Source organism: Hirundo rustica, chromosome 6, assembly GCF_015227805.2.
Source record: "Hirundo rustica isolate bHirRus1 chromosome 6, bHirRus1.pri.v3, whole genome shotgun sequence".
Lineage (NCBI taxonomy): Eukaryota > Metazoa > Chordata > Aves > Passeriformes > Hirundinidae > Hirundo > Hirundo rustica.
In genome coordinates this window covers 27192934-27209468 of record NC_053455.1, presented here as the reverse complement: position 1 = coordinate 27209468, position 16535 = coordinate 27192934, and the positions used below count along the sequence as shown (strand labels likewise).

The following is a 16535-nucleotide window of genomic DNA, read 5'->3' as shown; positions in this document are numbered from 1 at the left end:
CCTGATTACATAATTAACTGATCCTTGAATTTCTAATTTCTAAAATCTTTAATATTTCAGAAAGTGCTTGCAAAGAGCTGACTTTGCGATGAAGCAGAAAGTCTATAGGTTGCTGAACTCTTGAGTATGCTTTCTTATATTTAATGAACTGTGGTCTCTCCCATGTACATACAGGCCTATATATTCCACCTTCCCCTCATTAGTGAGTAAAGACTTAAGTGACATGTGCAGTGTTGCCACAGTAAAGTCACGATTGTTAATGTTCTTTGTCCTTTATTGAAACTGAAATAGAATGACTGAAGGGAACCAATGAAAATCTGGCAAGGAGAGTCAGCATTAAAATGAGGATTACAGGGCAAAATTCATATTTTCAGTCTTAGAACATAATAATTAAAAGAGGAATGACATCTCTTGTGTAGTGGAGCACACCTACACTTACAGTAAAGAAGGAATTTGCGAAGTGTTGCTGAGTCCTATCACAAGTTTCAAGATTCTTGTCTGTTGTGCAAGTTTAGCCAATGTTTTCTTGCATTCCTAAGGGTCACTCAAAGTGAATAATTTTGAATATTTAGGGAAAAAAACTGCCTATTTCCACCTGCTGAGGCTGAATTCAGTTCATTATAGTTTCTTATCAATCATATCCCTGAAAGAAAAGACAAGGTTTTAGTTAAATCTGCAACTGTTCCGGAGTTTCCTTGAATTGGAAGGTTATGCCATGGATTTTGCAGGTTTCAGAAAACTGCTTAGATAAACTCAGCTATGCATTTCTTTCTGAGTTGTACTAAAATGGCTTGTTTTGCTGTGTTCTTACTGGTATTTCTGAAGCATCCAGAGCAACCAGCCATGATTATGGCTTCATGTTTGGAGCCAATATTGGAGGCAGAAATTGCTCATTATAAGATGAAAGGGAGGAAGACAGAAATATGTACGTGTTTACTTGAAGCTCTTCAATGTGCAGCGACTGACTGGTCACACAGGAAGTTGATAGCAGGAGAACTGTAAGCCTGGTCACTTCAGTCCCCATCAGACTCAAGTCAGACCTCAGCACCATCCATCCTTAAGTACAGTGAATGACTGAAGTAGGTTTCTCAGGAATTGTCTCCTAATGTAAATACAGAGAGCTTTCATTTCATCACTGTATTTTCTTTAATTTAGAAGGCTGTATATTTGGACTTCAGCTTGATTTATTGTGTAACCAAAAGTTAGCTGAGCACAAGAACTATGTAAACATTTAGAAACTGTGTGCAGATAACTCTTAATGAAAGAGTTCTTCATTTCCTGTTGTTTCTTGCCAGATGCCTTTTCACCATTTAAAATAATGATTAGACTAAATGGAATGCAGCTCCATGCTGCTTCCATAGGTTAGCTCCTGTATTGTGGTGCATACAAGCTTTCATGTCATTCCTGAGCCACATTTGCCAAGCTCACCAAGGACTAGAGTAGAATTCACACACACTTGTGGATTAGTTTGTGTAGACAGTAACAGCTGCTTTGAAGCTATTAGAAGTATATTATTTGAGCAGGGAAATGAGGGTTATTACTGACTGCATTAGCAAGACTTTGTAGATTTAAAAGCTCTGAAGGTCATAAGGAGCTCCCTTCTGTAAATACATGTGCAGAAATATGCACAGTAAAAATACACTTCAGCAGTAAAGTTGTGTGTTTCCAAATACTCTATATTATAATTAGTATTTTTAAGTGGTATCTTTATATTCCAGAAGACTAAATTATATATTATTAAATATGCACTATTTATTGGCTGACAAACAGGACCAGCACTGAAAAATTAAAATTATTGTGTAATGCTGAAAAGTCATTTGCTTGTAGTAAGGTTTGTTTAAATGGAAACATAAAAGGGACAGTGTATAAGGCCTCTAAAGAAGCATTGGAGGTACAGCTGTATCTCAGCATTTGCTTTTGCATTGACTGAAGGACTTCACAGTTACTAGGTTAGTAAAATATGAACAAACATCTGTAATAACGCTTAACTATTCACAAAACATTAATAGACTACATAAATTTTTCTTTGATGATCAATTTGCTGAATCACAAATGTTGTATGAGTACTTTGAAGAGAACAGAAAGTTCAAACCCCAGGATACCTGAAAATGAATTAATTAAAAGTATAAATTTCAAATTACTTTTTTCCCCCGCCCTGCGTACTTTCAAAAATGGCCTCCCTTATATCCTGGTGAAAGTAATATTCTTCTTTTGCCAAAAAACACTCCTTTCAGTGTTCTTCAGTTTATCAACAGGGTAAAAACTCCATGACTTGACTTTGGGGGAGAGCAGGGTGAATGCCTGCTTAGAGGTCATCAGTAGAAGGCTGTGGCTGTACAGGTCCCTTTTTACTGCCCTTGCCCCTTGTACCCTTGGACATGTAGTATTTCGTGTCTCCACTAATTTAAGAACTGGATGGTAAAATTACTTGTAATAATGTGCCAGTAAATAAAATCTTGTTCCTCTTGCTTCTCTGACAGTCTCTGGGAGAGAGTAGAAAAGGGGGAAAGTCAGTTTGAGGTGTTAAATTGGAAGCAGATAAATTTTTTTTAAAACATCATTATTTCTTAAAATGCTCCTTGCTTTAAACCATCTTAGAGTTTTACAGAAGTAAAGGGAGATGTAGAAAATATACTTTATGGTCATATAGAAAAAACAGGTGACCATCTTTTGATAAATTTCAGCTTATAGCTAAGGAAACTTTTATTATGATATTGTAAATAATATACCTTTTTATTTTAAGTTCAGTGCCAGAAGATGTACATTCACTTTTAATTAAATATATTTGTTGGTCACATTTGAACATTACTGTTTCCTCCTGCTTCATTAGCATAGTGGATATGTTCCTTGTCTAGTAACTAGAGGCCACCTGAATTGCTGGCAGGCAGAGTTCTTTGCAGGTTAGGTTTGTGCAGGAAGTACTTTTTGTTACAAATAAGGCCATTAGTCTTCGAGAGATGTAAATGTGAAAAAATTGAAATAATGCACAGATGATGGTGCCACTGAGAGGACAATAACAGCTGATAACGAGTCTGATTCTTATTTTAAATAACTGCTCTGTGTTTGTTCTTAGTAGATATTTTTTCTATATTATCAGAGATGAATAATGGAAATACCAGTGCTTGGTTTGAACATACTTTCCTTTCCTTTGACAGGTTTTAGGACTGGTTCAAAATATGAGTGTTTTCCAATGTCCCAAATGTAAGCATGAGACACATATTTTTGGAGCTGATGGTGTAAGAGATCTGGCAAAAACCCTTGGATTGGATATTTTGGGTAAGAATATGGAAATGGTTTTATTTTTGAAGAAAAATTTAATGGTGTGCATGAAACATTAACTCAGCAATGAAAGTGCATAATCTTGGATTACTTTATATTCAGACCATTTTCAGGTAAAATGGAACTAAAAAGTAGTATGCTCTGTTCCTTGTCAGTCTTGTAATGGTGATGTTGACTGCATATGAAAATTCTTGAATTACGTCTTAAATCTTTGTATTTACAAATAATGTAAGTATGAAGTGTTTTGATATCAGTGTCCTGTATTACCTGAAATTCATTATGTAGTTAGCTGTATAGCATTTTTTAAAAATAACCAAAAATTCTGTTTAGTCTTAGGACAGACCTAAACTCTGTCCAGTAATATCAATAAATGTTTTATCATTTATTTAATTTTAATGAAATGAGTTCTTACGTATTGACTCAGTGGAGGCCTTATAGCAGCCTTCTGGTACCTAAATGGGTCTTAAAAGAAAGCTGGACACTTTTTACAGAGGCAGATGTTGAAAGGGGAATGGAGAATTACTTAAAACTGAAGGAGGGTAGATTTAGATTAGATATTAGGAAGAAATTCTTTACTGTGAGGAACTGGCACAGGCTGTCCAGAGTTATGGGTGCTCCATTCCTGAAAATGTTCAAGGGCAGGTGGAATGGGGCTCTGAGCCACCTGCTCTACTTGAAGGTGTCCCTGTCCATGGAAGGGGGGCTGGAACTAAATGATTTTTAAGGTCCCTTCCCACTGAAACCATGCTATGGTTAGCTTATGATTAAGCTATCTATCGTGCCTGTAGGCTGAAATATACATGGATCTTTAAAACATACATTACTGATTTAAAAAGGCATGGTTCAACCTGCGCTGTAAGTAAAGAATATAACACCGCGTAATTAAGTTGGTAAATGGGGTAATTGCGTGAGCTAATGATGTGTTTCCATGTATTACTCTAATTATCTCAATGATTTTCCATAGCTAATTCATTAAAGAGAACCAGGAAGCTCACTTAGAAAGATCAACACAGAAACATCAAGGTCTGACGTAGACTTAAAGATAGCAAGGCAACAGATAATTAAAGACATGCTTTTGGGCTATCTTTTAGTTTTCTGACTATATAATGAGTTGTGATCAGAGCCCAAGGGGACTTCTACAGCCCTGGGTTATGTGGATGGATGCAAATGCTCTGCAAGTAGTTGAATCAAACATGCATTTAGATACAGAGGCACAAACGATGTACCGTGGCATTGGTCCCGTAGGTGGTTTTTGTTACTTCCTATGAGTGCAGAACTGACTGTGATTGGATTTAATTAGGAGTGATGTGAGAGATGTACAGATTTAGCAGGGGATGGATGAGATGTACAAAATGAAACAGAGTGAAGTTTAACTTCAAACTGTCGATGCAAAACCAGGCTAAGATGAAGAATACTGCCCCAAGGGTTAAATATAGAATTACAGTACTTGATCTGATTAGTATGCTCCTCCTTCCAGGGATGACCATTACATAATAATACCATATGGTATTGCAAGAATTACTGCTTACAGATTTTACGTTAATCCATCCCAAATGGAAGTTTTCTCTCAGTATTACTTGAATTCTGCCCAAAACCCTTGAGAACGTGTTTTTGCATATATTTCTGTAAAGTGCATATATTTAAAATTAGTAATTGTAAATTTATTTTGCCTATATTTTTGGACCTATGGCTGTTCTGCTTGTTTAGATAAGCACCTAGTCCTCCTTGGAAACCCAACAAGATGTTTGTCACTCAACTTCTGACAAATTCCACAAGCTAACTGTGTGCAGGAGTGAAAAGTGTCATCCTTCCACTTGCTCGGTGTTGGCTGTCATTAGTATTACTGAATACCTTATTTTTGTTTATGACAGAAGACAATTAGCAGTTGCCAGGATACTTTCAAGTGTAGTCCATTATTTAATATACTTTTGATTGTCTTTTACTGTTCTCTAAAGGAAAATGTGATAAGGTCTGTGAGAGACACTTTGTGCTGATTTTTCTCTCCCCACCTCTGAATTTTTTTTCCTGAAGTTTGAGGGCTGTAACTGTGACCAGAAAGCTATGCATGCTATCTCAGTATACATGATAGTGAGATAATTTCTGTGTGTTCCATCCTGACCCTTGCAATTCATGGCTTTTTTTTTTTTTACACCATCTGGTTCCTGACCATCGGCAATGACTGCCAGATTTTTAAACCTTTGGTTTTTCTTCCTACAGTTTAAATTATTCTTCCTACAATTTAAATTATTCTTTCTTTGTAGTCAGTGGTAGTTGTTAATATCAGAAAAACTTAGGATGAAAAGTACTTCACATTGGGTAGTGAAGAATAGTGCAAAAGTTTTATTTTCCTCAAACCCTTGTCACCCAAACAGCTATGCAGATGGTTTTGATGTCTTCTGCCTAAATTATACATTTTTGATTTTTTAAAAATTATAGTGCATTTTTCTTTACCTCTTGACTGCACTTCGTTTCTTACAAGTCCTGTTACGCTCCTTTAGTACTAGCCTATGTTTGTAAGTCTGAGGAGGAAAAGAGAGAGTCTGCTATTTTGTAATTATTGGAGATTGTTATTAAGCTGATAATGAAGAAGAATTTTTTCATTAACAGAACATCCTTAGGAAAAAAGAGAAGATTAGTCTCTACATAAAATAAGAGTTGAAAGTGAATGTCAGCGAGATTTACAAAGTTACTGTTATTCAATTAAGAATATTTATGGTTAGAAAACTTCTAGAGGACTCCCTGTATTTTTTTTTTAATTAATAGCTGAACAGAGTATTACCCAAATTACCCAAATTTATTTGTGACTGAAATAAATAAGAGAAAAAAATTGAAGGAAACGTAATTATCCTAAATAATAAACAAGTTCTTCAGGGATTCAGCACACTAATCATGGAGCCAAAGGTTTTGTGTTTACTATTTGTTTGTTTTTGTTTGTATTCGTACTTGCTTTGTGTTCTGTTTTATTTCTTAAACTATGTCAATTTTCATAGAATTTTTTAAGTGTTTCTTTTTCCAAATACATTGAATCTCAGTAATTGACACTGGCCTTGGTTTGAGTTAAATCAGGTTGCTAAAATGTATGAATTAAACTTACGTGGTTTCTGATATGTCAGGTTTGAACTAAGGTAGGCTGTTCTGTGTTCATCTATCTATAATGTAAAATGTAGCTGGGTCTTCCAGTAAAAGAAAGTCGGTCTTCTGAGTTCACTTAAAAATTATTTATGTGGCAGTGAGCTAAACATAGGAATCTCCAAGTATTTTGTAGTGGTGAAATACGTGTTTCTGAAAGTATGTCTCAGAATGAAATAGGGCTGCTAATTGATTCTCCTTTAGATTGTTCCTTTCCTCTCTGACAGTTCCCTGCTCATTATAAAAGCAGTATATAAAGAAGATTTCTTTTGGAAAGAAGAATGAACTGAATAGTTGTCCACCTTTGAATTGGATCCAAGGCCTAATAAGGACAATAACAAATGCTATTATTTGGAAATTAAGTATTCAAAGAAGTCTTTGAACAGTGATTAAAATCTTAAAACAGCACTGAAAAGAACTTACAATGAGGAGATAGGCTGAACAGTAAGTTGCATGATGAATGGTTGCCTAACACTCAGGCAATTTATTTCATGTAAACAAAATAATTCAGATCTCAGCCTGTATTTTTCTATGCGTTTGAGGCAAAAAGTCCTTCCTTCTCTAATAAATGACTAAAGCTTGGTCCTTTCTATTCAGAGAATGAAAAATCCAAAATATGTTTGGCGTTATTTATTGTAGATGTAAGGAAACTATACTGCAGCCAATTTTCGTTTTAAATGCTAATTTTTGGAGATAAAGCAATTCAAAGAGTATGCTGAATGGGAATTGGATTTCAAGTTGCTTTAGGGTTCTTTTAAGGAAACATTTAAGAAATACTAGGTTTTCACATGTGTTTCTTGGTATTTTTGATGCAGGAGACGTTCCACTGCACATTAATATACGGGAGACATGTGATTCGGGACAGCCTGTTGTGGTGTCTCAGCCTCAGAGCGATGCTGTAAGTTTGGTGCACTGCACTTAGAACAACAGAAAGCTCTCATCTGAAAGTGAATGGAGAGTGCTGCTTCTTACTGCTCTTTGGGAAAAAATGTGTGTGTGAATGAAGTGAGGAAATAAAGTAAAAGAAGGTAGTATCAGTAAGCAACTCAGACCCTTGATTACAGAATGCTGGTCATTTGTTCTGCTTCTGTGGGTTTGCTTTTGTTTAGTTAGGCTGAATAATTCAGAGTACAGAAGATTTGATCCAGGTGCTGGCATGCTAAGAGGAGGAAGGTCAGTGTCAAGCCTCATGGTACCTTGCAGCCTAATGCAGGTCCTCTAAAACTGTCAGTTAAGCCTTTGGTAGCTGAGCCTGGAAACTGTCAAAGGGCCTTATCCAAAGATGTTTGGACAAAACTTCATATTGTCAGTACCTGGGTTGTTTTCAGCAGGAAGTGGAGCAATTTGTACACAAGAGGAAATGGATTTTTCAGTGTATTTGCCATAACATTTTATTGTTGCTGGAGACTGCTCATTGGTGAGGTGGTGGGACTCAAATATGCAAATCTGTAAAGAAAAGTATTTGTATGTATGGAATCCCATTAATGCTGATAGAGTAAGAGTTTCCTGTCTGCTGTTTTCTTTCTCTGCTATAGTTTATCTGCCAGGCTCTGTAGGGCAGGGTGCTGTGCACAGTATATGGCATAATGCAGCCCCACTCTTGATTAATGCTTTGATGTAAAGATGTACAGTGAAAAAAATGATTAATGATGATAACAGATGGTAGAATCAATTCACAATAAGGTAAACTGTACCTAAGGAACATTTGAATGTTGGTAGCTTTTTCAATATCATGATTGCTAGGCACATGCTGAAATATGTTTTTTCCTTCCCAGTATTTTAGAAGGAAAAAAAAAGGGAGGAGGAGAGCATTAACATCATTAATCCAGTATTATTATCGTAACAAACAGGATTCTGGAAGAAGTGACAGTGTTAAATTTGTAATTTTGTTTTGAGAAGACAAGAGGCAGCACTGTGGTGCTTTGCCTTCTGATTGAATGCCATATTTTTGCTAGGTTTGGGCAAGGCCCATGCTCTGGAATAATGTAGTGATCTTGAGTCCAGGTCTATTTGAAAAGGAATCCCTATAATCCATGTGGTAGTTTCTCTCTGGGAAGTTGGATCAGCAGTGTGAAGCTTTGAAATGATGCATGGCTTTGGTCAAAGCTGTAGTAAAACAGCTGGGAAACTAAGATGGAGGGCTCACCGTATCTGAAATCTGTAATAACCAAGAGTCTGTAGCCTGCTGGACTATTGATCTAAGAATCCAGACATGTATGGGATAGCGTTCTAAAAATAAAAAGGCAAGTAAGTCTGTTGTATTGCCATCTGTTCCTTCCTGAACTATGTTCTTGATAACAAAAGGGTGGGTTATAATCACCATTTGTGGCAATTAAGTTAAATATGCAGAGGAATAAAGATTGACAAATATGTGTGACTCTGGGGAAAACTTGTAATATCCTTCTCTACTATTGTGTCTGTGAGATAATAATTCTCCTTGGAGAATATGTTTTTTTTAAATATCTGTAATCTCTACAGAATGAAAAAGAATTTTTCTTTATGCCTGGTTTTCTTCTCATTTTAAAGACAGAAAAATATATTGTTCTCTTACATTTTCAAAGAAAAACTGAATTCTTAGCACATAGCTGATAGTGGGAGAGATCATGTAAGGTCAGATTCTAATCTTTAATACATGACAGTCATCACCATGTTTCCCAAATAAACTGAAATTGTGGCTATTCATGCATTAACACCTTTTCTAGTAGAGAACAATGTCTGCTGAAATTCTCTGCTCGTCACATAAATGTGCAGGGGATTTTCATACAAAATTCTATGCTGATTTTGTTAGAACACACTTGAAAATGAAATACAGAATCACAGACCTGAAACAATACCTAGCAGATTCAAACAGTAGGGAATAAGGATGGTGATTGACTTCTTAGAAACCCAGCATGTTGTCACACCTTTTGAGCTCTGTCAAGCCTAGAATAAAATGGTTTCTAAAATATGTCAGTTAATACATTTTTTCTTACACATCTGCTATGGGCTTCATCTTGCCTTGCAGATATATAAAAATATATCTTTGACTTCATCTAGAATTTCAAAATGTATAAGCAAACTTGTCTAAATTTATTATTTTAATTTATTTATTAGAAGTAGTTGGTGGAAAAGAGGTTTCCTTTTCACAAATGACAAGGAAATTATTAAGAACGAAAAAAGAAAATTACTTGTAGAATGGTGCATGTGAACTTAGAAAGTTCTTCCTCAGGGAAGGCACAGAATACACAAGACTAATCTGCTTATGGAAAGTATTGACTATAGCTAAAGGATAGGAAAGTTTGACTGGAGTTCTTTTCTGGTGAAGCTTGAAGCAGGACCCTGGGAGGAGTAACAGTGCTGGTAAAATGATTTTGCTCTTGGTATAACATTGTATACATTACTGATTCTGACAGCTTAGTTGTTTAAATTGTGGGAGGTTTGTGGCTTTTTCTTAATACTCTTCATTGATAAAACTTTGTGAAGTAGAAATGGGATTTTGCTGTACTTGCATGGTCAGCCTAGTGCAGTGGCTGGGAGTGATCCAAGATCTTCTGCAAGAAGCTAATACTTTCTTACTTTAATCAACAGTGAGGGCTTACCTTCTGGAGTGAGACCCTTCTGGAGATTGAGTATTTTTCTCCTCCGTCATACTGTGGAGGTGGATTAGCTGGCCAAGGCTCCATTTTTTTGTTCACTCAAACAGATGCAAGAATCACTGGACAGCAAAAGCTGGTAAATGAATGTCAGGAATGCTGCTAAAATGGTAGAATAGGGGGGAAAAAGGGGGGGAGGGGTAGAATTGGGAAGACTAATGAGGAATCACTGAAACCAGGTGAAATTGATCATGCTCAGATTGATCATGGGAAAGGAGCCAGCAGCAAAACAGGTGTTTGGAAGAGGCATCCTGAAGCTTGCAGATAAGAATACTTGAAGCACAGCAAGAGGTATAGGACATGATTAATTGGGGTGGAGTTATTCTTCCACCGAAGGAGCTGCTTAAATGCCCAGTGAACTCTCCATCACGCTGGGAGAAAGATAAGTAGAGATTGCTGAGAGCTCTTCCTCCTGTGAGCCTAAAGCCCAGAGAGTTATGGAGCAGTTGGTGGTTATCTTGTGAGAAATTCCTGCTAGAAACTTTTGGGTATATCACAGCCTGGATGGCACAGTGAATTTATCAATACCTTGACAGACCAGACAGGCTATCTGTGATTGTTGAGCACCAAACTCCCACCTGTCTTGAGGTCAAAGAAGGAGCTCAAACAAGTACAAAATACATTTGCTGTACCAGTGTGTCCATTCACATCCTATATATACAGGTGAAGGATTTTGAGTCCAATAAATTGCACACTGATCTATAAGGGAAGAGAAAAAGCCCAGTCAGGTGGAAAGCAGGGACACAAGGCATCAGCAGTCTGATGGAACAGGGCAAAATAAGTCTGGTTAATAGTCTCTTTCAATTAAATCAGAACATTACAGACCTTGCTGTGGTGCCATCCAAAGAGAAAACTCAAATTTGTGTTCAGAAATGCTTTTTCTGTAGAATGCTTATGAAAGGGTGACCTATAAGCAGGGTAAAAACATTTAGCCTTTTAAAGATTGCATGAAGTAGTTGGGGAAAAGTTGAAGTACTGGTAGTAAATAGTCATAGAATCCTGTTTTGTGGCTTAGTTGTCATTAGTAATTCCGTTTAATGAGTGGTCAAACCAGGGTGTGATATTTTTAAAAGAAAAGCAAACCCTGAAGAAGGCTGCACGGTTGTAATAGGCCTTTATCATCGAGACTTCCTTTGAATCATCACTGTAGCATTTGGTACATATAGTACAATGTATCATCAGATCCTCATTTATGGTTCTGTCTGAAGAAAACGCTGAGTGTAGCATAGTCTGTTTGAAGGATGTTACAATACTGCATTTGATTTGCACTGTTCTACTTAGCCGTGTTTTTGGGGCAGGATGTGTTTTTAGATGTCTGTAACAGCACCTTGGAATAGCAATATTCCCCAGCTGGGGCTGCCTTCAAGAATGGTTTGGTTGTTACAGCTGCTGATACATAGGATTAATAGGAAGCATCCCATGAGCACTGTGGACTTTTCCTGGAGGTTTTAGTTTCGTAAATCCAGCTTGCTTACCCATCTCCTGCATTTCATGTTATGGATTGACTTTTACTGTCTCATTAAGTTTGCGTTTCTGACTTGAGACTTCATTGTAATTTGGTAAGAGTTGCCAGTACATGCGAAGAAGAATCTTGTGGTAGAGCTGCCCAGAGGAAGACAGAGTGGGATAGTCTCTGGGCCTCTTGTAGCAACCAAGAATTTCTCTGGGTGATATGAAGCTTTTATCTGAACTAGACTCACTTAAAGCTGTGTTTGTCAACGTATTTTTAGTGCCTTCTGAGTTGACCACAGTAAAATACAGACATTGGAAGGCAGCTCCAGTCATGCACTGAAGGGCTGGAGTTGTGTCAAAGCAGCTAGCAAATTTCCATGGCAATTAAAGCTATTTAAAAAATCTGATTGAACTGGCAAATGGAACATGGTTGTGCAGGGAGTGCTAAGAACCTAAGTTATCAATGACTGACTGACTATGCTTATTTTCATGTAGATGGTAATGCAGACGGTAGCTAAGACTAGTATTTGTTCTTGTGATAGTCACTATTAGATTAGTCACTCATGGTGGCTAATTTTCTTCAGCAGTTAATAAACTGTGAGGCCTAACAGGTCAGTTGAGCGGATTTAAGTTCACTTTCCTTCTTTTCAGGTGTATTAGCATACAGCATTTGATATTCCAGAAAGTCAGGACTTACACAGAATCTCCTTTGGATTGCTGGTCTGGATAAAGCAGCTTAATAGTCTTGTAATCAGAAACAGACATTACAAACCATGTCAGTACTGGGATTTATATCCGATGGTGTATGAGGCCTACAGGATCAGTGTGTGTTTCTGAGTTCCTGGTCTGAAGTTGTTTGTATGCCGTGGTTTGGCTGAAGGAAGATGTGATACCAGCTCCTACCTGCTTTGACTTTGTCGACTGTAAGTTGGCTTTTGCTGTAAGTTTGACTGTGAGTTTGGGGTTGTGTGGCCGTTGTACCAGATGCTGGCAGGCACTGTAGTGAGCTGTTGGCAGGCTAAGATCTGCACTCCAGTAGAAAGTAAACCAGCAGGTCAGGCCAAACCAATCCAATCCAACAGGACAGACCCAGCCATGACCTGTACGGTCTGCAGTAATCTTAGCAATGATGCATACTTCCCTCATGGGTAAGATTTTTAGGGAGAATGAAATGCTGTAGCAGAAAGGCTCATATTTCCCTAGGATTACTGTAGGGCTTGTAAAAAGTCTTCCAGTTTATATCTACCCCACATCTGTTAGCCCATGATAATACAGATTTGTTACAGAGTGATGAATCAGGATGTTCTGATTATTTATGCTAAGTAGGACTTTTCACTCCTGGTGGTCTTCATTACAGGTTCTCTGTTTACTACTCTACCATCTATGCTGTCTTCATCATCAGCTGTGCCCTTGAGGTCTTAAGAACTGTGCCCTTCTGGCACTGTCCCAGTGCTTGAGAGGTGAGCAGTCTCTCATATGGCTGTTTCCCAGATTTTTTTTTTTTTTTTTGACTCTAAACATCACCTTCTACCTCTGCCTCTCCCTCTCCTAGTGCTGTTTTCAGATCCCATCTGGGCAGTGTTCATAATAAACAAGTCTGGTCTGGTTTTAGGGCATTCTGTCTTCCTGTACACTTCTTCCTCCTCATGAAGTGGGAAGAATGATAACTGGCAGGTTGTTGTTAAATATAAAATTGTCCATCAGCAAAAAAAATGGTTTTCAGAAAGTCTATAAACCATTCATTTAGAACTTTCAATCATTAAGGGAGTAACTCACCTGACAAGTTTGCTTTTATCCTATTAAAATCAAAAAAATTATGAATAAGAGCTCATTCTTTACTCTTTCTCTGCTGGTTTTCCACCTGGAAAGGAAATAGTAAACTCATGTCTCTTTTTAGTTGCAACCCAACTTCTTTTGCTTAGTAATGGTGGATTAAACAGCTGAACTGACCTGTGCTCTCTGTCTACAGATGCCTCATTGAAAAGATCATGAGTAGGTAAAAAACTTTCTGTGTAGACCTTTCAGGCATGTAGCGTATATTGATAGACTCATAACTAAATGATTTGTTCAAAAACAGGAAAGCAAGGCTCCAAACAGTTGATTTTTGCCAAAGTTAGGTGACTGGTAGAGTTCTGTAAGGACACATATGAGATACTGGTCTGTTCAATAGACAAAGTAGTGTTCCAGGAAAACAAAAGCCCTGAAGCTCAGCAGGTGAGATCTGTTGCTGAAAACACCATTAAGGTAATGCTGGCATGTTGGCTGGACCAGGAACCTCCTTTTGCAAAGCGGTGATCAGCTGCTTGACAAATGAGGGTCAGTGTACCTTGGGGAAGTATTGTTCTCACACTCATTAACAGCATTTTTTGGGAAAAGTCTCGTAAGTTTATTAGCTCTTGACATAAGGTAACATTTGTAGAAGCAGTCGAGTCTGTTTATAGTGAATTTGTTATTCTGTGTACAGTTTGGTTAACTCTGGAGCAGGCAAACAGCCTGGGCAGCCTTTAGAAAGGGGCAGGTGGTTACTTGACTCATTAAAATGCACAAATTGACTTGTGCAAGGCGGGAGCTGCCCACGGGACTGTTCCAGATAGTTTGAAATTCCCACATGGAGTGCTTCTACACCAATTAGTCAAATGCTTAACTGCAAAGGTAACTTGACTTCAGTCAGTCACTTTACTTCAAGTGAGTCCATTATCTTGTCCAGGTAGGTGGTTAGTTGTGGGGTGGCTGGACCAAGAAGACCATTAATGACTGAGTGAGTGGAGTGTTGCACCTAGGCTGTTACCTAATTGCACTGCAACTATAGCCACAGAAGTTTAAAATTCATTATTGTAATTTAAATTCTAAATTCATTCTCTCGTTCTTGCCACGAAGTCATGTATGTGAGAGAAGACAATTCTGTCTTGCTGTCTGCATTCCTTAAAAACGCAGAAAATTTTATGGCATTAGTTTTAAGGCAATGTGAGCATGGAGACTATGAGGTGTAGAGGGTGGGGGTGACAGAATAGAAAACCCTAAAAGCCAGGGGCAATCCCTAAAAAGGAAGAGACGTGAGCAGTGCATGGCCTTGCAAAAGGCTGACACCTTGTTCACCGTGGTGACAGTGAGTGCAGTTTGTCCTGGTGTGACAGACCTTCTCTTCTTGCCCCCCAAGCTCTGGCTCTGGCATGTGGCAGTTTGTTGTTTTAAAGGCTCATCAGGGATACAGGAACTAATGGTTACAGCCATCCTGCAGGAGACAGGAGAAATGAGTGTGGTAGGGATTATTGTGGAGATTTGTGGGTAAGAGGAAAGATTCTCAGTGTGGTCTCTGTATGCAGACTTACTGGGGAAGATGGGGTAGGTTTGTCAGGATCAGACACAGTAGGAGCAGAAGAGCAAGCTCAGGGGACTTTGCTGTGTACTAAATAGACACAGAATGTGATACACCGGCTGGAAACTGAAGTATGACAAATTCAAATTATAATTAAGGTGTAGATTTTTAAAAATGGAAGTAATCAACCTCTGGATCAATGTGCAGTGTGTATATACATACACACAAAAATATTATTGTAATTAAACATTCTTATATCTATCTTTGATATTTTTAAAAAATGTTCTCTTTTGACTACAAGTTGTTGAGCTTCGTACAGGAGTAATTTGGTTTAATTTTGGTGTTTGTTCTGTGTTGGACTTTATGCAGTGTTTTTATATAAGTCTCTTGACATTACAGTCATTAATAATTGATGGTGGACCGATCATGGTCCTAGCTATGTCATGGTTTTTAGAGATGGTAACATAAGTATGCTTACTGGGGTTGCTCTCCATAGTCCTGCAGTTCTATGGTGTTGTGCCCTTTAGCTCAAGGTGTCTGACCAGGTTGGTATGAAAGAGCTTTAACTGTGTGGATTCCTGTGTTGTAGAATTAGTTCTTTCCAATACCTACTTCAGCCTATTGGAAAGGTGTCTCTTTTTTTAAGTACTTTAAATGTCTGAATAGGAAATTCCATAGTGATAGTCTAGTCTGTAATGGATTAATTGTCTTGAAAATTTTTTTTAATACTATTGTTTTCTCTGATTCTCTATCCTGTGCATGGTGCATCCTGGTTGTCAGGATGAGTGAAGTTTATAATTAAAAGTACCTGTGGGACTAAAGAGTTTGTCTTCCTCATCACTTCTCTTCCAGAAGACTATTGACTCTGCTTGTTGTTAAAGACAAATTGTTCAGTTAAACTCCCCCACCAATTTTTTTATGTAGTGTTTGTACTTATTGTATGTATTAATGCATTGTTTTTCCTGGACACAGGCTAAATTTAACCCATTTATTTAAACATCTTTGACTTTTCTCTTTGTGTGTAAATGAACAAGTACCTGATTAGTTGTAAAATATTCCTTTTTATACAAAATGGAGTGCTCAATGTATGTTTCTGTTTTTGCAGGCCAAAGCCTATCTAAAGATAGCTATGGAAATATTAAGAAGACTACCAGTACCTCCTGCTTGAAGCCTTTACCATTCAAACTTAGCAAAAAAGTGATCTTTGATGCAGCCAATGTAGAAGAGTCCTGCTACCTAATTACATGGAGGCCATATGTTAGTTCTAAGAACTTCTTTACGAAATAATTTACCAGAGGTTAAATTATGATTGTGATAATTACTGTTTTTTCCCATTATTGTTTGGCTATGTCTGAAAGGATTCAAGTATGCAAATGATGATAGACAGTATTTAACTGCTGAATTGTAATATTATCAAGCAAGAAGGGATTAAGTACATTTTTTACGTGTGCTCTGTTTTAAGGTCAAGAATGAAAAACAGCCTCTCCATGCAAGGAGAATGATGAGAGGTATGCCAAGACATAAATCCTGCTTAAAAAATTAAATTTTCAATACTCTAATTTCCTTCAGTTTTTGTTCAGTTTTTTACATGGTTAGCTGTCTGATTGGCCATAAGGTCAACAAGATTTTAAGAAGCAAAATCAGTTCTGTAACTGCTGTACTTTTGTGTGTTCATCTTAAAAGAAAATTAAAAAATTCCACATATACTCCGAAGGGTTCTTGTGATG

General features: G+C 37.4%; 1 protein-coding gene across 1 annotated transcript in view; it reads left to right on the top strand.

Moving 5' to 3' along the window:
• The window catches only part of NUBPL (NUBP iron-sulfur cluster assembly factor, mitochondrial), a 75737-nt gene extending 59629 nt beyond the window's left edge, over positions 1-16108 (top strand). The window contains exons 9-11 of the mRNA XM_040066743.1: positions 3156-3276; positions 7224-7306; positions 15914-16108. Of these exons, the coding sequence (XP_039922677.1) occupies positions 3156-3276; positions 7224-7306; positions 15914-15976 (267 nt within the window). The 3' untranslated portion in view covers positions 15977-16108. The remainder of the gene's footprint in view (positions 1-3155; positions 3277-7223; positions 7307-15913) is intronic.
• Positions 16109-16535: the final 427 nt, after the last annotated feature.